Source organism: Aythya ferina (genome assembly GCF_964211825.1).
Source record: "Aythya ferina genome assembly, chromosome: 3".
Classification (NCBI taxonomy): domain Eukaryota; kingdom Metazoa; phylum Chordata; class Aves; order Anseriformes; family Anatidae; genus Aythya; species Aythya ferina.
Window position 1 is genome coordinate 65,486,781 of NC_140298.1, and position 23,939 is coordinate 65,510,719.

The 23,939-nt window shown below is 38.9% G+C and overlaps 1 protein-coding gene across 19 annotated transcripts in view; it reads left to right on the forward strand.

Annotated features, from left to right (window-relative positions):
* KLHL32 (kelch like family member 32) overlaps nucleotides 1-23,939 on the forward strand; it is a 123,421-nt gene that overhangs the window by 82,790 nt on the left and 16,692 nt on the right. For 8 of the 19 annotated variants that reach the window (XM_084512319.1, XM_084512321.1, XM_084512308.1 and 5 more), the window contains one exon: nucleotides 2,167-2,382. The exons of 3 other annotated variants lie outside the window; for them this stretch is intronic. In XM_084512319.1, coding sequence (XP_084368445.1) covers nucleotides 2,167-2,382 — 216 coding nt within the window. Of the gene's footprint in view, nucleotides 1-1,151; nucleotides 1,252-2,166; nucleotides 2,383-4,140; nucleotides 4,168-19,351; nucleotides 19,495-21,563; nucleotides 21,721-21,769; nucleotides 23,772-23,939 lie in introns of those variants that run through there. 8 more of the 19 variants (XR_014690668.1, XR_014690670.1, XR_014690667.1 and 5 more) reach the window with 7 other exon arrangements.

Below are 23,939 nucleotides of genomic sequence, written 5' to 3' on the forward strand. Positions count from 1 at the left end.
ATACACTGAGTTATTGTAAATTTCTTGTGGGATGTTTCGCGTTCATTTAATCAAGAAGTTTTTTGAAAAAATAGTCTTCCAATGGTTGTTGCTTGTTAAATTCTGTGAGGTTTTAGGACAAGAGGTAGTGGCCTCAAGTTGTGTCAGGGGAGGTTCAGGTTGGAAATTAGGAGACATTTCTTCTCAGAAGGAGCAGTCAAACATAGGAACAGGTTGCCCAGGGAGGTGGTGGAGTCACCGTCCCTGGGGGTGTTCAAAGAAATGTTGGACGTGGTGCTTAGGGACATGGTTTAGTGGGTGATAGTGGTGGTAGGGGGATGGTTGGACCAGATGATCTTGGTGGTCTTTTCCAACCTTAATGATTCTGTGATTCACTTTAATTGTACTGCCTACTGCCTTGCGTTGGTACCACCATTGTGTGGCTATCCTCGATGTGGTGTTGTGAGGAGCTGTTTGTGATCTGCAGATACTGAGTCACGGAGCAAGTGCACAGGCTGGATACTTCTCGTGTAAAATTCATTCCTTTCTTTCTGTCTGTCTGAAACTGGGGAGGATTTATCCTTACCTCCTCTATGTTAATGTGAAGAGGAGGTGACATCATAGAACTGTTCAGAATTTCTGTGGCATTGGGGATGATGGCTGTTAGTGGTTATTCTGACAACATAAAAAACTTTTCTTTGTTCTTCCAAGAAAACAAAATGAAGCTCCTATGTCGCAGTTTAAGTAGGTAATGAATAGGATTTGCCTTTAATCTACGACAGTGCTAGTGGAGGTGGACCGTTCAGGTTGGGAGATAATGCAGCAAATAGGAGCCTGCGATGGAATTTGATTCAGTTTCCTCCAGTACTGACTTCTCTAAGCAGGTGAAAAAAATTCTTTCTCCACTCTCCATTGCATATGCATAAACAGCTCCACAGTCATTGGGACAGCCACCCAATTCACACGTTCGAGATGTAGCCCATAAAACCTTCCAAAAAAACCCTCTTCGCACTTTCCCATCTTCCCTGTTGCTCTGCTCTATCTGCCAGCCGTGCAGCTCATTTGACATTTACAAGATTTCTTGTCAGTTTCATTTGGTTCTGCCATCCCATCCAGCAGAGCAGCGAAAGTGAAATTGACTTAATTCAGTCTGTTTCTCTTCCCTGCTCTAGTCCCTGTGTTAACGAACCACGGAGCGAAACTGACAACAGTTCTTGTCACTTTCACACCTGGAGCTGGTCAAGGAGAAGGCTGCTGAGAGGGAGCAATGCGGTAAATTGGAAGATGAAAACCGGGATTGCGGAGGGGAGAGGAAGAGATGTGTGAGCATACAGCGAGAACAGAAAGAACGGATACATGGGCTCCCTTCCCAAACGTCCTGGGTGCTTTTCTCTAATGTGGATGAGTTATGAGGAGCCTGTGGTTTAGAGTAGCAATAGTTAGCTGTCCAGACACTAATTTCCAAGGGGGGCCAAGACAAAAACATTAACCTGTAAATATACATTACCTGTTATCAGAATGCAAAAACTTCTTTCCCTGAGTTACTGCACCTTTTGTCTCTGCAGGCTTTCAGCTGCTAGAAGGAGGGGGAAAAAGAATTTGAGGCCAACATCCCCTATATGTTGCTGTCAGTGGGTGGAAAAAGAAAGGTCTATTTGTTCGTTGAAGATAAATGCACACAGAATAAAATGTAGCTCACAGTCTTGTATTTTGTGAGGTTTCTTGGAACTAAAAATCGTACTGCACAGGTGCTCTAGTTCGATCAGAACGGTAAATAACAAGAAACAATTGTTTTGTAACAAACTATTGTAGTTAACAAATGCATTTTTTAATCCACTTGTTAACTCCTGCGAGCTCTCGTCATACAGTGTAAATCCTGCTGGTTTATTATTTTATGTACTAAGGCATATTTCTTATAGATGCTGTATGCATATGTAACTGTAGCAGTTCCAAAATAAATGCGTAGTATCATATATATTTGCATATGCACTGTTAACATTTGCACATACATTCTGAATGAATCTGTGTTAATTAATTTCAAACTGTATTACCTTCCTTCTTCTCAGCTTCCAAAAGAACAACCTTCTTCATTATCTGAGACCTGTGTTTTTTTGTTCCTTTTTTTTTTCTTTTTTTTTTTTTTTTTTTTTCTTTCTGAGATATTTTTTGTTTGCTTCACCCATTTAGGAGTTAAATAGTTTTAATTACTTGGACCTGTATAAGCTTGCGGACCTCTTCAACCTCACTTTGTTGGAGAATGCAGTGGTTGACTTCTTAGTAAAACATCTCTCCGAGCTATTGAAGAATCATCCTGAAGAAGTCCTGGCACTCCCATACTGTCTCCTTCGAGAGGTTTTTAAAAGTGATAGACTCACTTCACTCAGTGAAGAACAAATCTGGCAGGTAAGGAGACTGGTGAACAAGCAGAATGTGTGATACTCTCTAAGCCATAATAATGCTCTGTTACTTTGGATCCCTGGAGCAATCTTGAGGGAGAATTAAGTGCTTGCAGAAAAGCTGTGAGTAACAACCGAGGGAAATTTCTAAATGAAATTTAAAAAGTCGTATTGTGTTAATGCAGTTAGTTTGTTCTAAAGAGAAATGTGTTTTATTGGTTAACTTGTTTTATTTGAATGTGGCCAGAGATTTTCTTCCAGATCAAAACTTTGCTGGTGGGAAGAGATGGCCAATGCATGTGACTCTGTTGTCATCTCTGATGAGGCTAGTGCCACAAATCTGATGACAAACCTGCTTCTGCAGTCTGTCCCATTCACTTCAGAGAAACTTCATTAGTCCTTGAAATTTTTTGGGCCACCGCAACGGATTTTGCCTGAATCAAACTAGAGGATCATCAAACAGACTGCTCTGCTCAGAGATGAGTGGAGGCTTCAGTAGGTTTGTGGCAAATATTTCCTTTAAAAAAAAAAAAAAGTTGGATCCGGAAAAGCACCAAGTTGCTTGCCATAGAATATTAGCAAGATACAAGAATTACGTTGTAACCTCTAGTGTGGGAGGAAAAAACACCTATTACGAAAAAAAGTCTAGTCTGTAAAGAGAAACACAAAAACTAAAACAAAATCTGTCCTTGGAAACATTCCCATCATATGTCTGCAAAAATTGCAGCTCGTGATATAGTGGAAGTAAATCTCTGTAACGTTTGTTACCCAAACACTTTTTTTGGTTTCCTTTTCACTGTCGTTTTACAGAAGGAAAGTATTTCAGGGTATTTCAAGGTAGAATGCAATTTTTTTGAAAGACACCTGTGCTTTCTTTTAGGAAGTGGGTTATCCTGGCCCAGCAGAGAAGACAGAGAGTCAGAAGAGTGTTTCATATATTTATTTCAATCTCTGTTACTTATCTACTTATCTTTCAGATTTTTAAAGCAAATTATTTCATTTATATGTCATCGTTTTCTCAAAAGGTAAAACGTGTATTCATTTGTAGGGCACTTCATTTTCTGTGGATGAATAATGTCATGCAGGAACAAAGTGTTCTTAAAAATAAAAATGCCTAGTTAAGCTGTTCAAACCACAAAGATAGTATGCAAGTGCAACTTAACCCTTCAGTCTGATAACTGGTACACCATTTCCCAAAACTTTGAGGCTAGATTATGAAGTATTTTACAAAGGTATTTTCTGCAGATAGTAATATAAAGCTAGGCTCTTTCTTGCTCTGCTCTCTAGAGGGTGTCTTTACAAGAGAACCTGCAGCACACTACCTGTGATAGGTTTTTGTTTCATTTTGTTTTGTTTTTAGGCAGGATACTCTGGAGTCCTAGCCCATATTCTGTTTATCAGAAAAGTTTTTGATGTACAAGTTCATATATGGGGCATGGCTGATTGGCCAATTTGCTTTTATCGTTGTTTTTCTACAGGTTCACTGCAGGTTCACTACCTATGTGCTTGGAGATACTTTTGCTAGAAAAATTCCTACAGAAAGCCATGTAGATATTATTTAATGCCAGCTCACTAATGAAAAAGTATACACAGGATCCTGTGTGCCATGCAGGCTACTGGAATAAAGTTTGGAAAGTGATTTTTTAAATCCTGTGCCATTGTCCTGTCCCGTAGAAAGAACTCAGAAATAATATTCTTAATTGTGTGCACTCCGGTTAATTAGCTTCATGAGGCAAATCTGATAAAGCCTATGTTTCTGTTGCAGGGTCATACTGGGGAGAGATACTTATAGGTAATATGCTGCTTTTTGAGTGACAACAAACTCCACACTGTCCATTTAAGTGTTATCATAATTGCCTCTCCAAAGGTTACTAATGCTGTTACGAAGAATTTTTTAAACTGGTTTTCTGCTGCAGGCAAAATGTGTGTGTGTCTTTTAATTCAGTTTGTACAACCAGGAATAAATATATATTTTATAAATATTCCAGGTCCCCAGGATGAATTAAAAGACATACATAAATATTTACCAATTTAGGCATTCAGAAGGCAATAAGAAACTGTTTTTGCTTTATCTTAGTAAATAAGTAATTCCCTCATAGTCAACCCAATAGAGGAAAATCAAATCAGACTGGCTATATTGCCTCAAGTGTAGTTAAGTTCATCATTTTTGCTAAGGTTATAGTGGTAATGCAATATACCATGGAAGAATCTAATATTCAGCCCAGGGTGAAGATTGGGTATGCCAGAGGATTAGTGTCAGGGTGCTTTATAGAAGTGAAACTTGATGGACAGGTTGGAGACAGATCTACAGAATCTCATTAAATTGCTGAATTGTTCATTACTGAGCACTCTCACTGTAATAAAGTGCTCATTGACTTTGACAAATCCCCATCCCATGTCTTAAGGAAGAACAGCAAAGCAAGAGGTGTTGGGGAAGCTAGAGGAAATTGGCACAAAGTGGGGCAGATAATAGAAAAGCTGATGGGGGATGCTACCATTTCATTTGTCTGTCTTACCTGTGACTAGTGTGGCCTCCCGCACACACACATGCATGCATGTTATGGCAATATGAGTTCACGATGTCCCCAAGGCACCTCTACTGGTAGGGCTCCCATGAAGCCCTAAGCACAAATTAAAGCTTCCCTCAATGAACCCTTGGACAGGATGTCATTGTCTGCAGACCTCACTTATTTTCGGTAGTTTAAATTCCCTATGTCCACTGGGCAATTCAATCCTAATGCACATAAAGATTAAGGTAGTTATTTTAATGCGTCAAAGTACACAAAGTGATGATGCTTGAATGTGATTTAAACTGAAGGGACTGCACCTCATCTCCATCACATTTTGGATTTTTGTTAGACTATCAATTATGAATTGCACAATTCTAGTGAATATTGTAAAATACAACCTTGAACAAACCAGGCTTGAGAAAATTAAACACTAACATTAATGACAATTTATTAGGATGTGGATTAGTGTAACATAATGTAGTAATTACAGTATATTCTGTCAGGAGGAAAAAGGTGACTTCCAAACCAGGTTAAAGTAGACAAACTTCTTTGTTCATTCCTCTTTCTACCTCTTAAAGTCTTACGAAACTCTTTGGCCTGGTGCAGGTATCTTAGTGGAGAAAATAGACAATGAATATAATTACATATTTCTTAAAACAAATAATCAGAAAGACAACCACCAGAAACCCTCTGTAGGATGGAAAATTGGAGAAACATGTTAGCTTCAATCTAATGATTTTGATTTTTTTTTTTTTTAACTAGGCTAAGCCAGTAACTATTATTATTAGGTGACACAGAGCTTGTTTTCATGTTGATTTTTGCATTTTACTAGTGTGTCAGATTATGAGATATTGTTTGTGATTTGTCAGCTTACTTAGGTGTGAGTAAACTTAAAGCAATGACATGGAAAAAAAGTATTAAAAATAAAGGAAGAAAAATGGGAAAATCTTGAAGAAACTGGGGGAAAAAAGCAAATTCTTCAGTACTTTTTTCCTCATCATGATCTGTGCATGCTTTTTTTCACAGGAAATGGTCATGATGATGACATAAATATCTAGCTTATCATGAAGTGAAAAGTGAATCTTTTCATAATTGGCCATTGTTAAAAAGGCTCATTGGCTCTACTTTAAAGAAGCAGATGAGTTCTTTCCCTTGATAACTGGCAAGGTAACCAACCTTGTACAATAGAACTTGTTCTCAGAGGAATCTAGCAAGAAAGGGCTTCTTGCAGGAGCCAAGCGAGTAGAAAGCAAGCCCAGGGATTAAGTAACAATGAACTCACGTTAGACTTAGTTGTAATATAGTTATGTCTTATCACATTCGTGATTAAAAACTTCAGTGTCATGAGGCCTGTGTGCTCATATTTTAAAGATCAAGCTAATAGTTAGGAATATCTACTGGATCATTCAGTCTCCCAGCAGGATATTGGCAGGGGGTTGGACTAGATGATCTCCAGGGGTCCCTTCCAACCTCAGCCATTCTGTGAATGGTCAGATGACACTTTATTAAACACTGCACTTGATCCAAGGTGATCTCTTGATCTCTAAGCAAAGAGTCTTAACATGAGATAAGTATAAATTAGGTTCTTCTTCCCCTGCTGTTGGTTAACTAAATTGAAAGAGATATATTTTTAAACAGCTAACTTTAAAAATAGATCAATTTTAGTGTTCTCCAATGCTTCCGATGTTAGAATAAGGAAGTTTGGGGTGGGCAGAAAAAACTCCACAAGTAGTTTATTCAGCTAGAAAGTATGACCCCACTGTGCTGGGTCTTTTCCAGGGGTAGGCTCCCAAGGCATTCCAGGCCTGTTAACTTGTGTGCAACTTGTAAACTTGTGTTCATGGAGTTGATGATCCACATGGGAAAGTGTAGTACTAGTTACTCCTTTGGTTACTATGAATGGGAAGTGCAAAAGCAATCTTTGATTTCCATATTAAAGAAGCACTATTGCTTGAATAAGTAGAAAAATAAAAGACAGGAAGACTACAGTGTCATAGATGAATAAGAGTTGTTAAATGCCTGTTTTATAGAAATGTATAAATCCATTTTTTTTCACTACACACCTATTTATCCTCTTCTTCAGAAGGGTAAAGTGCCCAATTTTTAACTGCCTTTTCTTGCACTTCAGCTCCATTTTGAATCTTGTGGTGTGACTTGTGGAGGGCCAGGTATATTCTCCTGCAAAAATCCACGAGGGTTCAGTGCTGCTAGAAATTTTGCTGTGCACACATTACAGCAGGCTGTTATGATGGAACAGTTCCCTGCCAAAGACAGGCCCTCTGACATCTTCCATCCATCTCCATCAGTGCCCACAGTTTCCTACGCAGAACAGCAGTGTCTAGAAGTGGGTTGCCATGTTCCAGCACAAACTTGCCATTCCATCAGTGCAGTACTTCAGGGTTTTTTTGCACTGTCAATCATTTGATTCTGTCGAGCAATTTTTAATATGGAGAGAGCAAAATTTGTGTTTCTTGATGGTACATGTATGTTGTGACAAAACGTGGACTAAGTGCCTTGGTAAATGGGGACTTAAGTTTTACTGCAAAACAAGTGATACGAAATAGCAAGTGAAGGAGAGCATTTCAGTAATCAAGGTTGTGTTTAAACAGTGCATTAGCCTTTCGCTGTTCAAGAAATAAGCTTAAGTGCTCTCTTGGGCAATAACTAAAATCATGTCTGGTGGTCTAATGCTTGTCCCTGGTGAGTATTTAGCCTAAGTAGAAAACTACCACACTAAAATGTGGCTGTCAGCCTCTCATCGTGAGAAGCGGAGAGAAAAAAGGAGTTTGATGCATATCAAGGCCAAGGTGAATTGGTAAAGCTACATGGGAAAATTAGCATATTTCTTGTGCATATTTTACTGTGTTTTCAACCCCTTTTTAATTCACTTTTCATGAGCAGTCTACATAAAAGTGCCAAAGAGCCTCTCGTGAATCATAATGTCCACTGTGCTAGATCTGTGATGGTCGTGCTGTGTACCATGACTAGCTGCAAGCAAGATTTTGTTAATAAAATGTAAAAGAAAAATAGCGTGAAAGCAGAACCTGTGATAGGATGTAGGTTTCATTTTCATCAAAATAAGACGTACCTCTCCTGAAATGACTGTAATGATAATACTCCTTGCATCCCTCCAGACTACTTGGGTGGGATTCATTTTTGTCGACATAGGTATGTGCAGCATTTTTGGTAGGATATCCCTGATGTGTGCTGGCAGTTGCAGCACAGGATCTTCAAGGTGATCTGTGCCTTCTGGAGCTGGAGAATGGGCAGGATATGTACCTGCTGCAGTGGATTGAGGCAGTGGATGTTGGCAGCTGAATTTCGTGCTGTGCTCTGCTGGTGTGCTCAGGTCACACGTTTTTCATGATAGTTTTTGCATCATTAATAATAGTATTGGCATTTTGGTTTATCGTGAAAATGAGCACTGCCTCTGTTTGTGCTCTCCCCTTATTTTATGAAACACCTTCCCCCCCCTTGTCTTCTTTAGCTTAAATCTAGCATTCTCATAATCTGGTATTTCACGTAAAGTTTTGTGAACTTCATGTATTCCTTTGGTCTGAACTTTTCAAAGTTTCTGCATGTTATTTCTTGAGTATTGGCTAATCTAATTCCCTCCCCTCCCCTCCCCTCCCCTCCCCTCCCCTCCCCTCCCCTCATAATCAACAATGGCGGTTTTGAATGGAATTTTCTGTATTAAAAATAAGGTTATATTAGGAGCAACTATGTGTTCTCCTAGTTTTTCTTTTTGTTGCATGTCAGTTCCTATCAGAAAACTTGATTATTTTGCTGCCACTGCTGTGAGCAATAGAGGAATTACTGGAGGGCATTACTTTTGCCTCAGTGTCCTACAGTAACATTGTCTCACCTTATTTATCCCAGATTAACTTCAGAAAAGCATAGAGCATCACACCAGTATTTAGGAGGGCTGCTGTGCCCACAGCTCTTGAATTTAGGTCACTTCTTCAGCTAATCAATGGATGTGTGTTTTGATTTAGAAAGCCAAAAAGAGGACACCAAGGTGTGCACACAGCAAGACAGCTTCTGTGATATTGCATTCTGCATTTGAATTAGTCTGTTATGGTGGCTTTTGTGTTGACTGCTCTGCTCTTTGTGACATTGGCCTGTTAGAGATTAACTGAGGTATAATTGTAAAACTGTATAATACACAGATACATGGTTACACGGTGGAAAGTTGCATAGCTCATAGCGTTGTGAAAGCCAGACATGGATGGAAATACCCATTACTTTCATTTTTAAGGTGAAGAACAGCATAAATAGTCTAAAACTCACAGATACAAATGATCAAATGAGACAGTCCAGTGCTACTATCTTAGTTAACATCTTAGCTTCAGATATGAATGTCAGTAATCTCTTCCCTTTCAAAATCCTAGTAAAGCTGTTTAATACTGTTTCTGATGGGTTTAAGCTTGTTGAAAATGATAGAAAATGAGAAGCTCTTTTGAGAATCCCCAGCTCTGCATTTCATTCAGTTTTCCTTTGAGAGCTGGTAGAAGCATTGCCTCTATTTGTACCTTGAAACCAAAGAAGATAGAGAAAGAAAATTAAGCTCCGTGTTGGCTAAAACCATATACATTTTATGAGGTTCACCTTTCAGTGGTTGCAATTGTTTCATTTTGTTTCAGATAAAATTTGATTTTTAATAATAAATTAATGTTTGTTTTAATCTTGCAGGAAGTAAACTCTGACATTCCCAATTCATGGGAATACATTCAGGATCTTAAAGCTTTGTTTGCAAATACATTCAAGTATTTAAGTCACATTAAAAAATAAACTATATTCTTAGGACAATTAGTTGATTTTGAAAAAACTCATCACTTAAAAATAATGAATCCAGCAGTAATCTGAAGCCCATCATGTGGGGATTAAAGACTAAATTAAAGACTAAACTTCTTGTACATAAAGGGAGCCTACAGGAAAGTTGGGGAGGAACTCTTTATCAGGGAATGTAGTGATAGGACAAGAAGAAATGGCTTTTAAGCTAAAAGAGGATAGATTTAGGTTAGATATGAGGAAGAAATCCTTCACTCAGTGTCTCAGTGGTGAGACACTGGCACAGGTTACCCCGAGAAGCTGTGGATGCCCCATCCCTGGAGATGCTCAAGGTCAGGCTGGATGGGGCTTTGGGCAATCTGGTCTGGTGGGAGGTGTCCCTGCCCATGGCTGGGGGTTGGAACTGGATGGGCTTTAAGGTCTTTTCCAACCCAAACCATTCTATGAATCTAAATCAGAATAAATTACATTGCTATTGTTAAGAATTTGTTATTTGATTGAAAGGGAAATTATTCTGTTCTCAGAGTGAGCTTCTGCTAGTGCACTTGCGTTTTATTTTTGTATTAAAAACCAAACCAAACCAAACAAACAAACAAAAAAACACACGGGGGAACAAATTCCTAAGTGGAAAATTAGCTGAAATAAATACCAAAATAGACATTTATTTATTGTTGTTGTGCTAAATCAAATTCTTAGTGGAATTTGAAGAAAGCGGAAGTAAATTGTCTCCTGACAGGAAAAGGCTTAAATGTTCCCACAGTTAATATTAGTGGTCCCGTCCAAGTTTCAGCAGTGTTTCAGAGTTGAAGAATCAAGTTTGCACATTTGTAACATGAACTTCAGTGGCTGATGTTTGAGGATTGCATGAGTGAAGTGGATAGGAGGAAGCGGGGGAACTCAGACAGCACTTGGCTATGAGACCCAGGTGAAGGTAAACTGATGGTGTAGTTGTCAGAGGGCTTAGTTCATTAAAATAGTAAAGAAGAACAAAACAGAACTAAATTTATTCTTGCAGTGAAGATGCTGGTGATATCACTGTTAAAACAAAATACCTGGTGATTTCATTTGGAAAAATTGACCTCAGTGATTCTGTAGTAACATGGCATGTTGAAAGCATACCTATATATATAAATGGACTAAGAAGAGTATTTACTTTGATGTGCATTTTTGTGTGACCTAAGATATTAATGACATATAAATCCTATATAGCTGTTGCCAAGATTATTATAGAAAATGATACATTTTTATGTGATTTGTTGGATTTGCCTATTAAACTCATAGAAAATTATACCCTAACAATAGGGAAGGAAGGAATAGGAATCTTTTGACATTCAAGAACCATTTAGACTAATTTTCACAGAGCTGTACTGCATATTTTATAGAATTTTATCTATTTTGTACCTATTTCATTCTCTAACAATTTTTACTGATGAAAGCTTGTAGATTCCTGTATCCTTAGAGAGCCACTGTACTTTAAAAGTATATTTCAAGGGAAAAAATAAAAAGAGGAATAGCAATAAAAACAGCATGCATCGTATGGTGAAAGATTGTCCTTTCCAGTTGCAGTTATGTACCAGCAACTTATTTTAATGCTAAGCGTGGCTGTGTAAAGTTTCAGTGCGTTTGATGTCAGCCTGAATTTTTCCACTAAAAATAAAGGTGAACAATTCTAGATTTTGAAATGATGGCTGCTGAGTTGGGGTAGGGTGGGAAGGGGTTGGTGTTTTTCTTCCACTCCCCATGCATGCTTTCTGTACCCTGTTTGAGAAAAGAGAAGCCATTGTTATTTAATCTAATGCCATCACAAAATAAAACCTTATCCTTAAATTAAAATCAAATCATAGTTAAGGGTCCTAGTTAGAAGGCTCTGTTTACGAAGAGAGAACTTTCTGTTCATTGCAACTTTAAAACAAACAAAAAAACCAGCAACAAAATCCCCACCCATATTAGATAAATACAACTAGCAATGTGATTTTTACTATTATGACAAGTATTGGAGGGGCCAAATTGGAGCATTCTGTGATAAGTTAGAAAATGGATGGCAAAGAGTTGTTACCTCAGAGCTTCTTGCCATTTAATATAGTTCAGAGAGGCAGATCTACTAGGATGCATAGGAACCTGTTAAACTGTATTTTAGGAATGCTTATGATTGGCTTCTCTTCTCTAAGACACCGTATGGCTGGACCTTTGTGCAAGGAAGAAGCAAGGTTATGTCCAGATGCCAGTTTTGGGGTTGGGTTTTATTGTTTTGCTTTGCACTGGTTAAACTGTCACCCACTATACTCCTTTCTGATTATCCTGTTAAAAACAAAAGTTACTTTGATTGAAGCAGTAAGTAGAGCCCTTCCAGTGTGATCTGTCCCAGCTCATTTATTTTTTGTGTACACTTCCAGCTGTGATATTTCTTGCAGGACACAGGTTGTCAACAGTGGGGTACCCATGAAGGCTGTTGCAACAGGGGCTCCACACTAGCTCATATTTTTTTTAAACGTACAATTGTATGTATGGAGTGTCATTGATTGGGGTTGCATTGGGCCTTGCTTGTTCCCTCCATCATAGCAGAAGAATGAGCTAGGTGTAAGAAGCAAGTTTTTAGATCCGTCTTTGTATAGAAGCTCCAAATGACCATAACGGAAGCTACTCTGTGGTTTGAGGACTTGATTGCACACGAATGCAATTCTGTGGAAGTGCAGTGTAAGATAGTTTTGTCTTTGCTGCTCTAAGAAAGTTGAGAAAGATTACAGTGTTCTGCAGTCATTATGGAGATGTGCTTTTCAGCTTCAAAATTTCTTAAATACTTTTGTCAGATGATACTTAGGGACCTAGTTTGTCTTCTGTTTCATGTACCCATATCTCACCAGGCCTCATTTTGTGCCATGAAGCACAAAATCTCCACAGGATTTTGATGGTGGAGACAAGAGACTCAGTTGTGGGCAGGTTGAAGGGACAAAAGATATTAAGTGTCAACTGTGCCATTGGTGTCTTCTGTCACATCACTTAATTTTTCTCTCTCTTAGTTCCAATGTCTAGAAAGTGGTTGAAATGTACACTTCTCACAGAGAAACTTGAGTTTTAGTGCTTATAAATTGCTTTGAGATACTTGGAAGGAAAGTGCTATATAATTTTGAAGTTCAGATTCCCCAGAAGGTGTAAAATGGCAAACTTCCATGAGCTGTGATAATTTACAACAGCTGAGAGTTTACCTTCTGTCCCTACCTTACTTCACTTCATGCTTGAGCAGATGAAAAGTTTAGTTTTTCTGTTTTAGCAACTTATTGCCTTAATATAATATGATGCATTACCATATATAATATTATGTATTAATGTAGTCCAGTTAGAAGTATGAAGCTGATTTTTGATCATAACTATTTCATCACAAGTTTAAAGAGCTGAAATATTTTTATTGAGGTTTGTCAATATCTTCTAAGTAGGCTTCTGTCAAGTCTCATTTCCATTAACAATTAGGAATAGTAAAACAAATGCAAGCAATTAAATGTTTGGAAGAAGTGAATACAGTTTTGAAAAGTATGTTTTCAATTCCTAACCTTCTATAAAAATGACATTTTTTCGTATGTGTTTCTATAAAATTCCTGTAAAATGAACCTACCACTTCCTCTCTTACGATGTTTTTCGTAAAGTAATAGCCCTTCTGGGAAGGCTAGTATCATTATCTTGTGCTTGGGAGGATGAAAGCTCACATTCGTGAGACTTCATCTTTGGGATGAAGAATTCCTCCTTTTGTCATAAGGTTGTTTTCTGGAAGTATTTATTTTTTAAAAAAGAGACGGAGATACAGCTGTTAAAATTGCTACTAATGGAGCTGTTTGACTAAGAAGTCTGCGACAGTCTTGTAGGTTTTTTGTCCTTCTTGTACCTGTTGAGGACTGTGCAGGACAATGTATTTGTCTAGCAGACCTATGAGGAAATTGGGCAACTCGTGATTGATGCATCATAGCTGATATGCTTTAAGATGATAGATTGTACCAGTACTTGAAGAAACATTTTCTTCTGAGTCTTCCCTTCACTCCATCTAAGAAAGTGGTGGCAGCTTCCCAAACTTTTATTTCCCATCTCCATTAACATGTTAGGATTGTTCTGGGTCATTCCCAGGAGTTCATTAAATCTATGTATGTATTGTCAATAGTGTCTTTAGACTTGGAAAAGGTTGGGCTTTTAACATTTGGAATGGGAAGAAAGGTGAAACTCAGCTGTCAGCTGAGTGGAAGGACTGAAGGGGGAAATACTCATCAAGCCATTGCAGACTAGGCAACTTTTGCCGTGCTTCCTTTACCTAGGATTTGGAGCTAGTGCATCTTATTTGGGCTGATTTTGGAGCCTCCATGCTATCTGAGGGTGGGAAGAATTCCCTCACTGTAAAATAGAAAAAGTACCCACATTCCACAGCTTTATGTGCAGACTGTACCTTGACAGTGGACAGAGCTGGCTGAGAGGAAGATGCAAGCAACCTACAGAAGTGGGATGCGAGATAACTTGAAAATACCAGCTGATTACTTAGTTTGATATTTAAAATCAATTTGCAGCTCCTTTTCTTTCTAGAAAACCTGGCCCTGTGAATTTAGTTACATCGCCAGTAGACTTCAATAAATTGAAGTGAAACAAGAACAAGTGAAAGCAGCATCCTCTGTGTCTGCAAGAATGTGCAGACTTCGTTTTAGGGCATTTGTGTGTTTTCCATTTAGATAAACGTTCTGCTTCCAGCCCTGAGCTTTTATGGAATTAAAATTTCCATTCCGTACTGTGAGGAAATGGTACAAGAACCAAAATTTCTTAGAAGCCTTTGGTGTTTGAGTCAGTCTTCTCTCTCTGTTCTCAATCTTCTCTTCCCTGTTCACATTAACCTGCTTCTGAGCTGCTTTTTTGTTTTGGTATGCTGACCTGAACATTGGCATGCATTTTGTGATGCCTGACAGACTAGGTCACATCTGATCAGAGAACAAAAGATTTACAATTCATCACCTGAAATAGTTGCTTCCTGCAGAGGTACAAAGAGGTTCTTTTGATTTACAGTGCCTTCCTGACAGAGCTACTGGGAGGATGGGACAGCATGTGGCTGGAGATGGGTGAGGCCAGGAGTGGAAGTGAACTGTAGCTGAGGAGATGCAGGAACCCCGAGTCTTCCATTCTTTCCAAATTTTGCCAGAGCAGCCCCATAGTTTATTAATTATTATTATTTTTTCATTGATTCTGTGCTATTGGGTAAGGTAAGTGTGGGATAGATTCCTTGCCCATCCTTTAGAATGTGGGAATGAACAAGCCACTGGAAAACTAAATATTGATGCTGTCTGTTGCATCTGATAATTGGTCTCTGCTTTCATCTCCAAACAATCTTTTGCTTGTATTCCCTTATTCATTGTAAGAAGAAAAAGATTATTAATGCAATGTTCTTTTTTTCCTTTTTTTTTTTTTTTTTTCCTTGTGTGTGTGAACAGGAGCATACTGCAATAAATATATTGGCTAAGAGAAAACATTTGCAAGAGATCCTTGCACATTTTTTTTAATCTTCTCTTAACATGAAGAATGTGAGCAGTGATAAATTGTTCTGCTAATCAAACAGCACTGAAAGGTTAGGTCATTGGAAGTCTTTAGTCATTTTGTGCTTTTCAAGAGTGAATTTGTTAAAATTATGCTGAATACCCACTTAAAGCCTCAGCTGAAAACCCTACCTGTGTTTTATAACTCTGCACTGTCAGAACTCATAATAAGTCAAACATTCTTTCAGAGGTACTCATAAGGGAGAAAAAACCCTGTAAATTTAAGAGTAATTTCAGATTGTAAATGAAAAAGAGAGGCACGACTGTTCATTTGCACCAATCATGCCTTCCTTTCATCTGCTCTGATTAGGCCTGGTGCGGTTTCATCAAACTACTCCATCACTGAGCTGTCACTCCAGTCGTCTGTTGATTGAAAACAATCAGGGCTCTGATGGCACAATTATTCTGACCCTTTAACTAGAGGCTGCTGTGATAATGAAAGGTTGATTATGATAGTTTGTGCCTCTTTCAGTTTGCCAAGAAGGTTAATTTGGGCATCAGACGGATGTTTAATGGGCGCTTGCTGGCTACACTGAGGTAAATGAGAACGTGCAGTCTTCGATATTGCACGGATATAGTTTGGCTGTCAATCATTGTCATTTTGAGTTTGTGCCTCACACTCTGGAAATCACATTTTATTTTTTCCTTGGGATTTAATTTATTCTGTGCCCTGAGGAAGTTCTTTCGCTCTGTGACCTTCACAGTAGCTTTCTCTGTCTTTTTTCCCTTCCCTCAAATGGAGCCCAAAGGCATAATACATCTAGAGGAACATTTTTCTTTCATTTTTTGCATTAAGAAAAAAAAAAAAAAAAAAAAGGAAGGAAAATTTAAAATCCCTGTTTATCAACTCACCCCGAACAGAGTAAATGTTTTAATTCTGATTGTAAAATCGGAATGTGCAAATGAAAGCTTGCCTGCTTGCTAATGCAGCGCCACACCGGGGGCTGCTTACATACACACACATTTGTAAAACTGACAAACAGGTAATTTTAAAACAGTGCTGTGTAAAGAGGGTGGGGGATGGCACAGCATTATTTTCACAGACTACACACGTATGCCTCAGCCTAGTGCCTTGTAAAGATGGTCTCAGTCAGTGTAGTACAAGTTTTTGAGTTGGAAAGTCTCTCTTCAGGGTTCAGGGGCAAAAGACGTATCATTGCTGATTCAGAGATTATTAATATTTACTGGGTTCGGATTGAGAGAATTCTATGCATAATTTTGTAGTTGTTTGGCTCAAGGTGCAAAGAAATGCAAATACCTCATAATTTTGATTGTTCTACATGCAGCTCATTACAGTCTTATTTTTATGCACATTCTTAATTCGAAATAAAAAGAAGAAAAAGATTTCTATCTCTAAGGCCCCGTGACATCTAGGTCTGAGTCCCTCGTTTTCCATACTGACAAATGTAAGGTACTGCCTGGTTGATACAGCTGCTGTGCCACGCAGTTACTTATTAACTTCCATGCTGGCTTTCTAAAAATGTTTGTGTGTAACCTGTGGCTTTGAAAAAATGTGTGTTTTTGATTTTCCCCTGAAACAACTCTTCCCCCCATATGTTTTTGTTAAGTTTTATACAGTCCAATTTAGCTCACCTTAACTAAAATGTTTACATTGATATCCTAAACCTTCTGGGCTTCTTCCTCTGTAGTCTCTGGAGAGAGGAAGACTGAGAGATCCGAATTCAGGCCCATTGGAAATCCCTGTCCACTTTTAAAAATGGAAGATCCTACAGAGCCTTCAGTGGGCTTTATTTCAGAGCTTTAGTGAAAATTCTGGTTTATCCATAGGTTCTGCTCCTGTAGATTCAAATCCCCTTGAGATCTGAAGAGCCAGGGGACTGCTGACAGTAGCCATTGAGAGAGCCAATATTGAGAGATGGTGGTTTTGAGGCAAGAGGTTCCCGTCTGGAAAGTTGAAGACTTGGTAAAATAGGTATACCTCAAGAAGAGGCCAAATCACATTCAAGTTTATAGTCAAAATTTGTGTTTTAAGAACACACGTGGCAATACAGTGTAAGATGAAAACAAATACTGAACTAGTAAAGACCCAATTCTGCTTTTTGAGTTCTCCAGACCCCTTAAAGTGGTTGCTGCAGTAGCTATGTTGCTTTCATGTCTGGTTTTGTCTTATTTATTAAAAGGAACTGATCTATAGGACTGTCCAGTATACTGATGGCACAAAGATATGAATTTGATTTTTCTGGCCTAAAATTTTTCTTATGTTAAGCAATAGGAAAACAGCTTAGGTGACATGTATGTTGAAAGAAGACATCTATGGATGTTGTTTTTTCCTTCCTTTCTGCCTCCTTCTTTTCCTTTTTCCTGTTATATATCATCATTATTATCATGCAGAAAGCTGATAATTGGTGTTGAATATATCTGGTCTCAGTCCAGGACAATTCTTCCCTCTGTTTCTGTTTCCATGTTTAAAATCATCCTTTTTCCTAAAATGAGGATGTTTGCTATAATATTTTATTTAAGATTTTCATTTGTTTTAATGAGAAAATGGGAATCCATTGTTTTGAAACCTTAACAATTTTACCATTTCTGTTTATTTGTTGTTTCTAAAAACAAAACAAAACAACAACAACAACAAAAAAGACAAACAAAAAATTTCTTCCACAGCTATCACTTCTTTGCTTCATCTCAATTATTAGAGACCTTAGAGGGTATAAACTAGCATAATTCCTTTGCGGTCTGTGGGTCTGTGACATGAATACATCAACTAAAGATCAGACTTTAATGGAGTTCCCATGGCCCCTGCCCCTTGCAGAGTCCAAGGAGTATTTACTCTGGAGACATAAACTCTCCCTGTTGCTGACATTGTGACTTAAAGTAGTTTCCAAATGAACTTGGGTTAACAAGTATATCAAACTTTTGCACTGTGGCTTGGCTTTTCTGGTTAGTGAGAATGATTCTAGGGAGATGCTGAACAGGCGGGGCAAAGTTATAGTTGGTGACCCAAAAGACCAGATCACTATCTGTTACAGGGCAATCTTCAGCAGGAGTGAAACTCTTAATTCAGCTTTAACCCCCACTGCCCGAGTACCTTCTCCAGCTGTGGTACATATGTCGTACATACAACATTAATAGCAGGGAGAGAGGAGCTGCATTCCTAGGCTTTGGGAGTCAGGCTGTTGAAGCACTGTGCTGAAGCAGAAGCTGCCATTGTACAGACAATGAAACCACAATCCAACTTGCAGGTGTATTTAGATGTACACTTCAACTGTGCCACAGCCTATATTCCATTTTTTTCCTGAAGTTCTGAGAATGTACTCCATTGCTAAATCAAGTAATGTAACCTTGGAGAAGACAGACTCTTTGGGTTAAGGCTTCAGAATAAGAGAATTAATCTGGTTTGAAAATCCTTGTCCTTCTGAGGGTCTACTTTTGTCATTTACATAGTTCAGAAGATGAATATGGCAAAATATATTATTTATTAAAGTTGATATAGGTAGCTTCTTTTTCACACACATTCATACATTAAAATTAATAGGAAAAGAAGCTTCTAGCAGTTTAAACAGAATGTGCCTATATGGTACTAGGAGTATGAGTCTTTCCTTAGTTTAGTAAATTATTTAGCAGTGATACGAATATTTTAAAACTCACAATTTGGACTCACAATGGACGGTCTCTTTGTTTTTCCTTGCTTGCTTGTTTGTGTTTTAAACACAGTTGTGATTTCAAGCACTGTCAGTATCTTCTTAGAGACATCTGCTTGTCTCTCCTTGCAGTGTCATACAGTGTATAATGGCTTTGAGTTTATTTTGCCAATTCTGATTGTAGTTGCTAATCACTACTGCCAGAGAGGATGAATAGGTACTGTAATTGGGGCATAGATGGAGTAAACTTTGGAGTTTCTATGAAGGCACCAGGCTTCTAAGTATGGATTAAACAAAAGCTGAGTAAAGGTGATGGAACTTGCATTGATAAATACACAGATGTTTGCTGATATATTACAAGTTTCTGCTTCCACCATATGTACATGAGAGTTATATTTGCCTCCTTTAACGCAAAAAGAAATTTAGAACTGTTTTACAGTCCATCAGTGACTATTTCTACTACATCCAAAGAACTTGTTTGGGAACTTAATTTTCTTTCATTTGAACTTCTCCCCCTCCAGCCTTCCAATTGCTGCCAAACCATCTGCTGACTAGAGTAGCAGTTCACCTCCCAGATAACTCAATTTTCTTCCATGCTTCCAAGGTGTGAGACATCACATTCTGCTAGAGAGCACCATAACAATGCGTGCTGTATCAGAAATGTGTAAGTCTAAGGCTCAGTTGGTGAGTGCCCCTAACACCACAGAACCTGTTCCATAGCCCTTTGTCATAGTCTAGGAAATGGTCATGAATTATGTGAGTATACATATAAATATCTGCATTTGTAGTTTTAGTACAGCCATATTATTTTTAAGGAGTATCCCAAAATGAACTTACGGCATTTAAAGTCAAGTAACAGTCGTTGTTTTCAATAGCAAGATAGAGAGATAAAAACACTACAGCTTTTAGCTCACACCAACTTTTCTCTGCATTGGAGTGCCAAAGATTAGGCATGGGTCCCATAGGATACTGTAGTCAGATTGTGTTGAGCAGTAGCTTGAATTGATCTGGACAGGAGAATCTGTACATGTTGCAATTCCCAGATCTCAGTGGCTTCACTAAGAGCCAATGGAGCTTCTTTGCTGATTATTAAATGCTTGCAGACCATTCAGGTGATCTAGTGATGTGCCAGGGTTCCGAGCCCTGCCTCCTAAATTAGCAGAGTAAAATGCAGTGCTCCTCTGCAAACTAACCTCAGACCTGCTAAGTCTGGATACAGCCAGTAGCTCCTATGCAGAAGACCTAATTCCTTCTGCTGCTGTTGCAGTTGCTCATTAGAAAGGAAGCATGGAAGTATCATAGAATCATAGAATCATAGAATATCCTGAGTTGGAAGGGACCCTTAAGGATCATCAAGTCCAACTCTTGACACCGCACAGGTCTACCCAAAAGTTCAGACCATGTGCCTAAGTTCACAGTCCAATCTCTTCTTAAATTCAGACAGGCTCGGTGCAGTGACCACTTCCCTGGGGAGCCTGTTCCAGTGTGCAACCACCCTCTCTGTGAAGAACCCCCTCCTGATGTCAAGCCTAAATTTCCCCTGCCTCAGCTTAACCCCGTTCCCGCGGGTCCTGTCACTAGTGTTAATGGAGAAAAGGTCTCCTGCCTCTCGACACCCCCTTACGAGGAAGTTGTAGACTGTGATGAGGTCTCCCCTCAGCCTCCTCTTCTCCAGGCTGAACAGGCCCAGTGACCTCAGCCGTTCCTCATACGTCTTCCCCTCAAGGCCTTTCACCATCTTCGTAGCCCTCCTCTGGACACTTTCCAACAGTTTCATGTCCTTTTTATACTGTGGTGCCCAGAACTGCACACAGTACTCGAGGTGAGGCCGCACCAGCTCAGAGTAGAGCGGGACAATCACCTCCCTTGACCTACTAGCGATGCCGTGCTTGATGCACCCCAGGACACGATTGGCCCTCCTGGCTGCCAGGGCACACTGCTGGCTCATATTCAACTTGCTGTCTACCACGACCCCCAGATCCCTCTCTTCTAGGCTGCTCTCCAGCGTCTCATCGCCCAGTCTGTACATGCAGCCAGGGTTTCCCCGTCCCAGGTGCAGGACCCAGCACTTGCTCTTATTGAACTTCATGCGGTTGGTGATCGCCCAGCTCTCCAACCTGTCCAGATCCCTCTGTAAGGCCTTTACGCCCTCATTTGAGTCCACAACTCCTCCAAGTTTGGTGTCATCAGCAAACTTGCTCAAAATACCCTCTATTCCTACATCCAGATCGTTTATAAAAATATTGAAAAGTACCGGCCCTAAAATGGAGCCTTGAGGGACCCCACTGGTGACCGCCCGCCAGCCTGACACAGCCCCATTTACCATAACCCTTTGGGCCCTGCCCGTTAGCCAATTGCTCACCCATCGTATGATGTTTTTATTTAGCTGTAGACCAAAGTAGTGTAGACCAAAGATACCTTTAGGTGCTGTATTTAGAGGATCCCAAGGAGATGGCAATAGATTGAATATAGAAAGATTTAAAAGTTTTCATAAATGAAGAGAAAGATGCAGGACAGATGGCTGGGGATGAAATAGTGTAGGAAAAGACGGAGAAAGTCTTGGTTCAAGGCCGGGAATAGATTGTACATCTCCAGTGGGTGCCAACAGAATATTTGTGTCACTTTATGCCATCACTATGGTGGTTTAGAAATTTGTGATTTTAGAGAAATGTTAAGCATTACTGATTTCAGTGAAGCTTTTTTTTTTTTTTTTTTTTTATACAACTACTCCAGGAATACTTTCAGTACAGATCAAACTCAGTGTGAACCAGGTTGCTTTTGCCAAACTTGATGCAGCAGCAGAGAAAATGTATTGCAGTGGAGATGTCCATCCCTTCCACTGCAGATCTTCACACATCCCATATGTACAAATGAATGCAGATAGTGAAAGGTATGAATGTATGTAGTGTTGTTTTTCTGTTTATATAGTATTTGCTGGATGGGGCAAGAGGTGGTGGTGAGAAGAAAAGAAAGAGGAAGCATGAACTTTTAAGATATTAGTAGGCATTAATGTTAAACTTCCTTTAAAAGCCTTATGGTTACCAGGACCTTATTTTCCTCAGCGTATGTCTTTTATGAGTCTGTAATATCTGTTATTAAAGCACAGGTGATAACACTGTTTTAGATAAGAGTAAGGTCATGAACTCTAAGTAAAAGAAACCAATCTGTTGGACACGAGTGATGACAGGTAGGAAAAGTAAGTTTTGAGAATTCTTCTTTAATATAGCAAACCAGAAATCATTCAGTCAGTATGAAGATAGTCTGAATTCCACTTGAAATTCAAGCATCTAGTCAGTGATGCAAGCTAAGTGCCTCTGAAGACTTGGACAAATGATGCACACACATCCTAAGACATGCAGTAGGGAGTTACCTAAAACCTCTCAGTAGGAGACACTAGATGTGTGGATTTGGTGGATTTAGAACATGTGAATATATTCCTCAATGGTTTCAAGTCCATAAGCACTTTCTAATATATTTTATTAACTCCCTTTTACTAGCAAGCCTAAACACGTATAGCTAATGCACAGTTTGAAACTAAATTCAGCATTTAACTCACTGAATTACAGTTGCAATTTTGATGCCCTTCATTGATCCTTTGTTTCACAGGCTTTGAGTACAACAGTGCAGAAAATGTGCTTCAAATTAATCTAAAAAACCGAAGTGGTTTTAGTTTGTCATCTCCCCTCTCTGATGGAGTACAGAAGCAACAATAAAGTTGATACACCATGCTTATATGAAAGCTTTTAATAAGATAGGAATCTTTCTTTCCAGCTGTTTCATGTGACATTCCTGTCATCAGTACAGGGCAGTGAGTTTTCGATTAAACTCTTCTTATTGCATGAATAGTTAGAAACTCGAGAGTTCTTTGTCAGGATGACAGGAAGTACCAAGTAGAGGAGCCTGTTCTCATTCAGAACTATTCAATGTCTTCCTTAATGACTTGGCTGATGTAATAATAATTTTTTGTTTTGTTTTGTTTTCAGACAATCAGAGGGTGGAATGGTCTTCAAGCGCTTTTTAAAATAAAAGTAGGATTGAGAGTGATCTTGACAGATTGGAGCAGTGGCCTGAAGTAAATAGTAGAGTTCAATAGTGACAGAGAAAGCACAACACTGTGGAAGTTCTGCAGAAGAAGGGGTGGGAATAGGAGTAGGTCATAATCTTAAACATAAAACAGCAATGTCATAGTGTGTTAACAGTCTAATGTAGGTATATACAAACAAGAATGGCATAGACTGTTACAATCAAAATGATCTTCCTGATCTATTTGCTACTACTACAGCCCTAAGAGGAAGATTTTACCCAGTTTAAGGTAGCAAACTTTGTCATTCAGAGAAGAGGAAACTTTAATACACGTCCTCAAATGCATTGGAGATGGAGGAGTCGAGGCAGGTAGCAGACTGGTTTTCATCCTGGACAGGTGGGATCATCAAATTCAAGTGTTGGACTGGTGGTTCCTGGGTTTAGGGTTATAAACCTTAAGGTGGAAAATGGATCAAGTGAGTGGAGAGGTTTAGAGCTCCGGCACAAGTAAAAGAAAAACCTGTTGAAGAGGATACCTGAGCATGGGGACAGTTTCCCTAAGGAAATTAGGGTGTCTTCAACAATGGAGATTTGCAAGAATACCTTACAGCTTTCCTGAAATGGCTTAGGCCTTTCCTGGCCTGTTTACAGACTTGGTTGGATTCAGTATGCTTTATGTAATTTAAAGTCTCCATTTATTTTTGGCTGTTGATACCAATTGCAATTGCTGAAGCCATTTCAGAGACCATCAGAACCTCTCCTCTGCATTTTTCTTCTTTGCCTTTAATTTCTGGGGACCCCTGACACTTCTCTTCATTTTATGAATAATATAAATGAAGAAGGAAGAAAAATTGAAGGATTCATTATGTATTTTGTATATTCCTTCTATATTTTGTCATAAGTAGAATGAAAGGTGGAAGAGAGAAAGGACTTTTTTTTTTTTTTTTTTTTTTTTTTTTTTTTTTAAATCATCTAACCAGATTCTTGCTTTTCTTTCTAGTGGATCCATAGTCTCCAAAGATTGCATAGTTCCAACATTTGTATTACTGCTCTAGCAGCTTGATTCCTGAATTGTATTCTCCTACA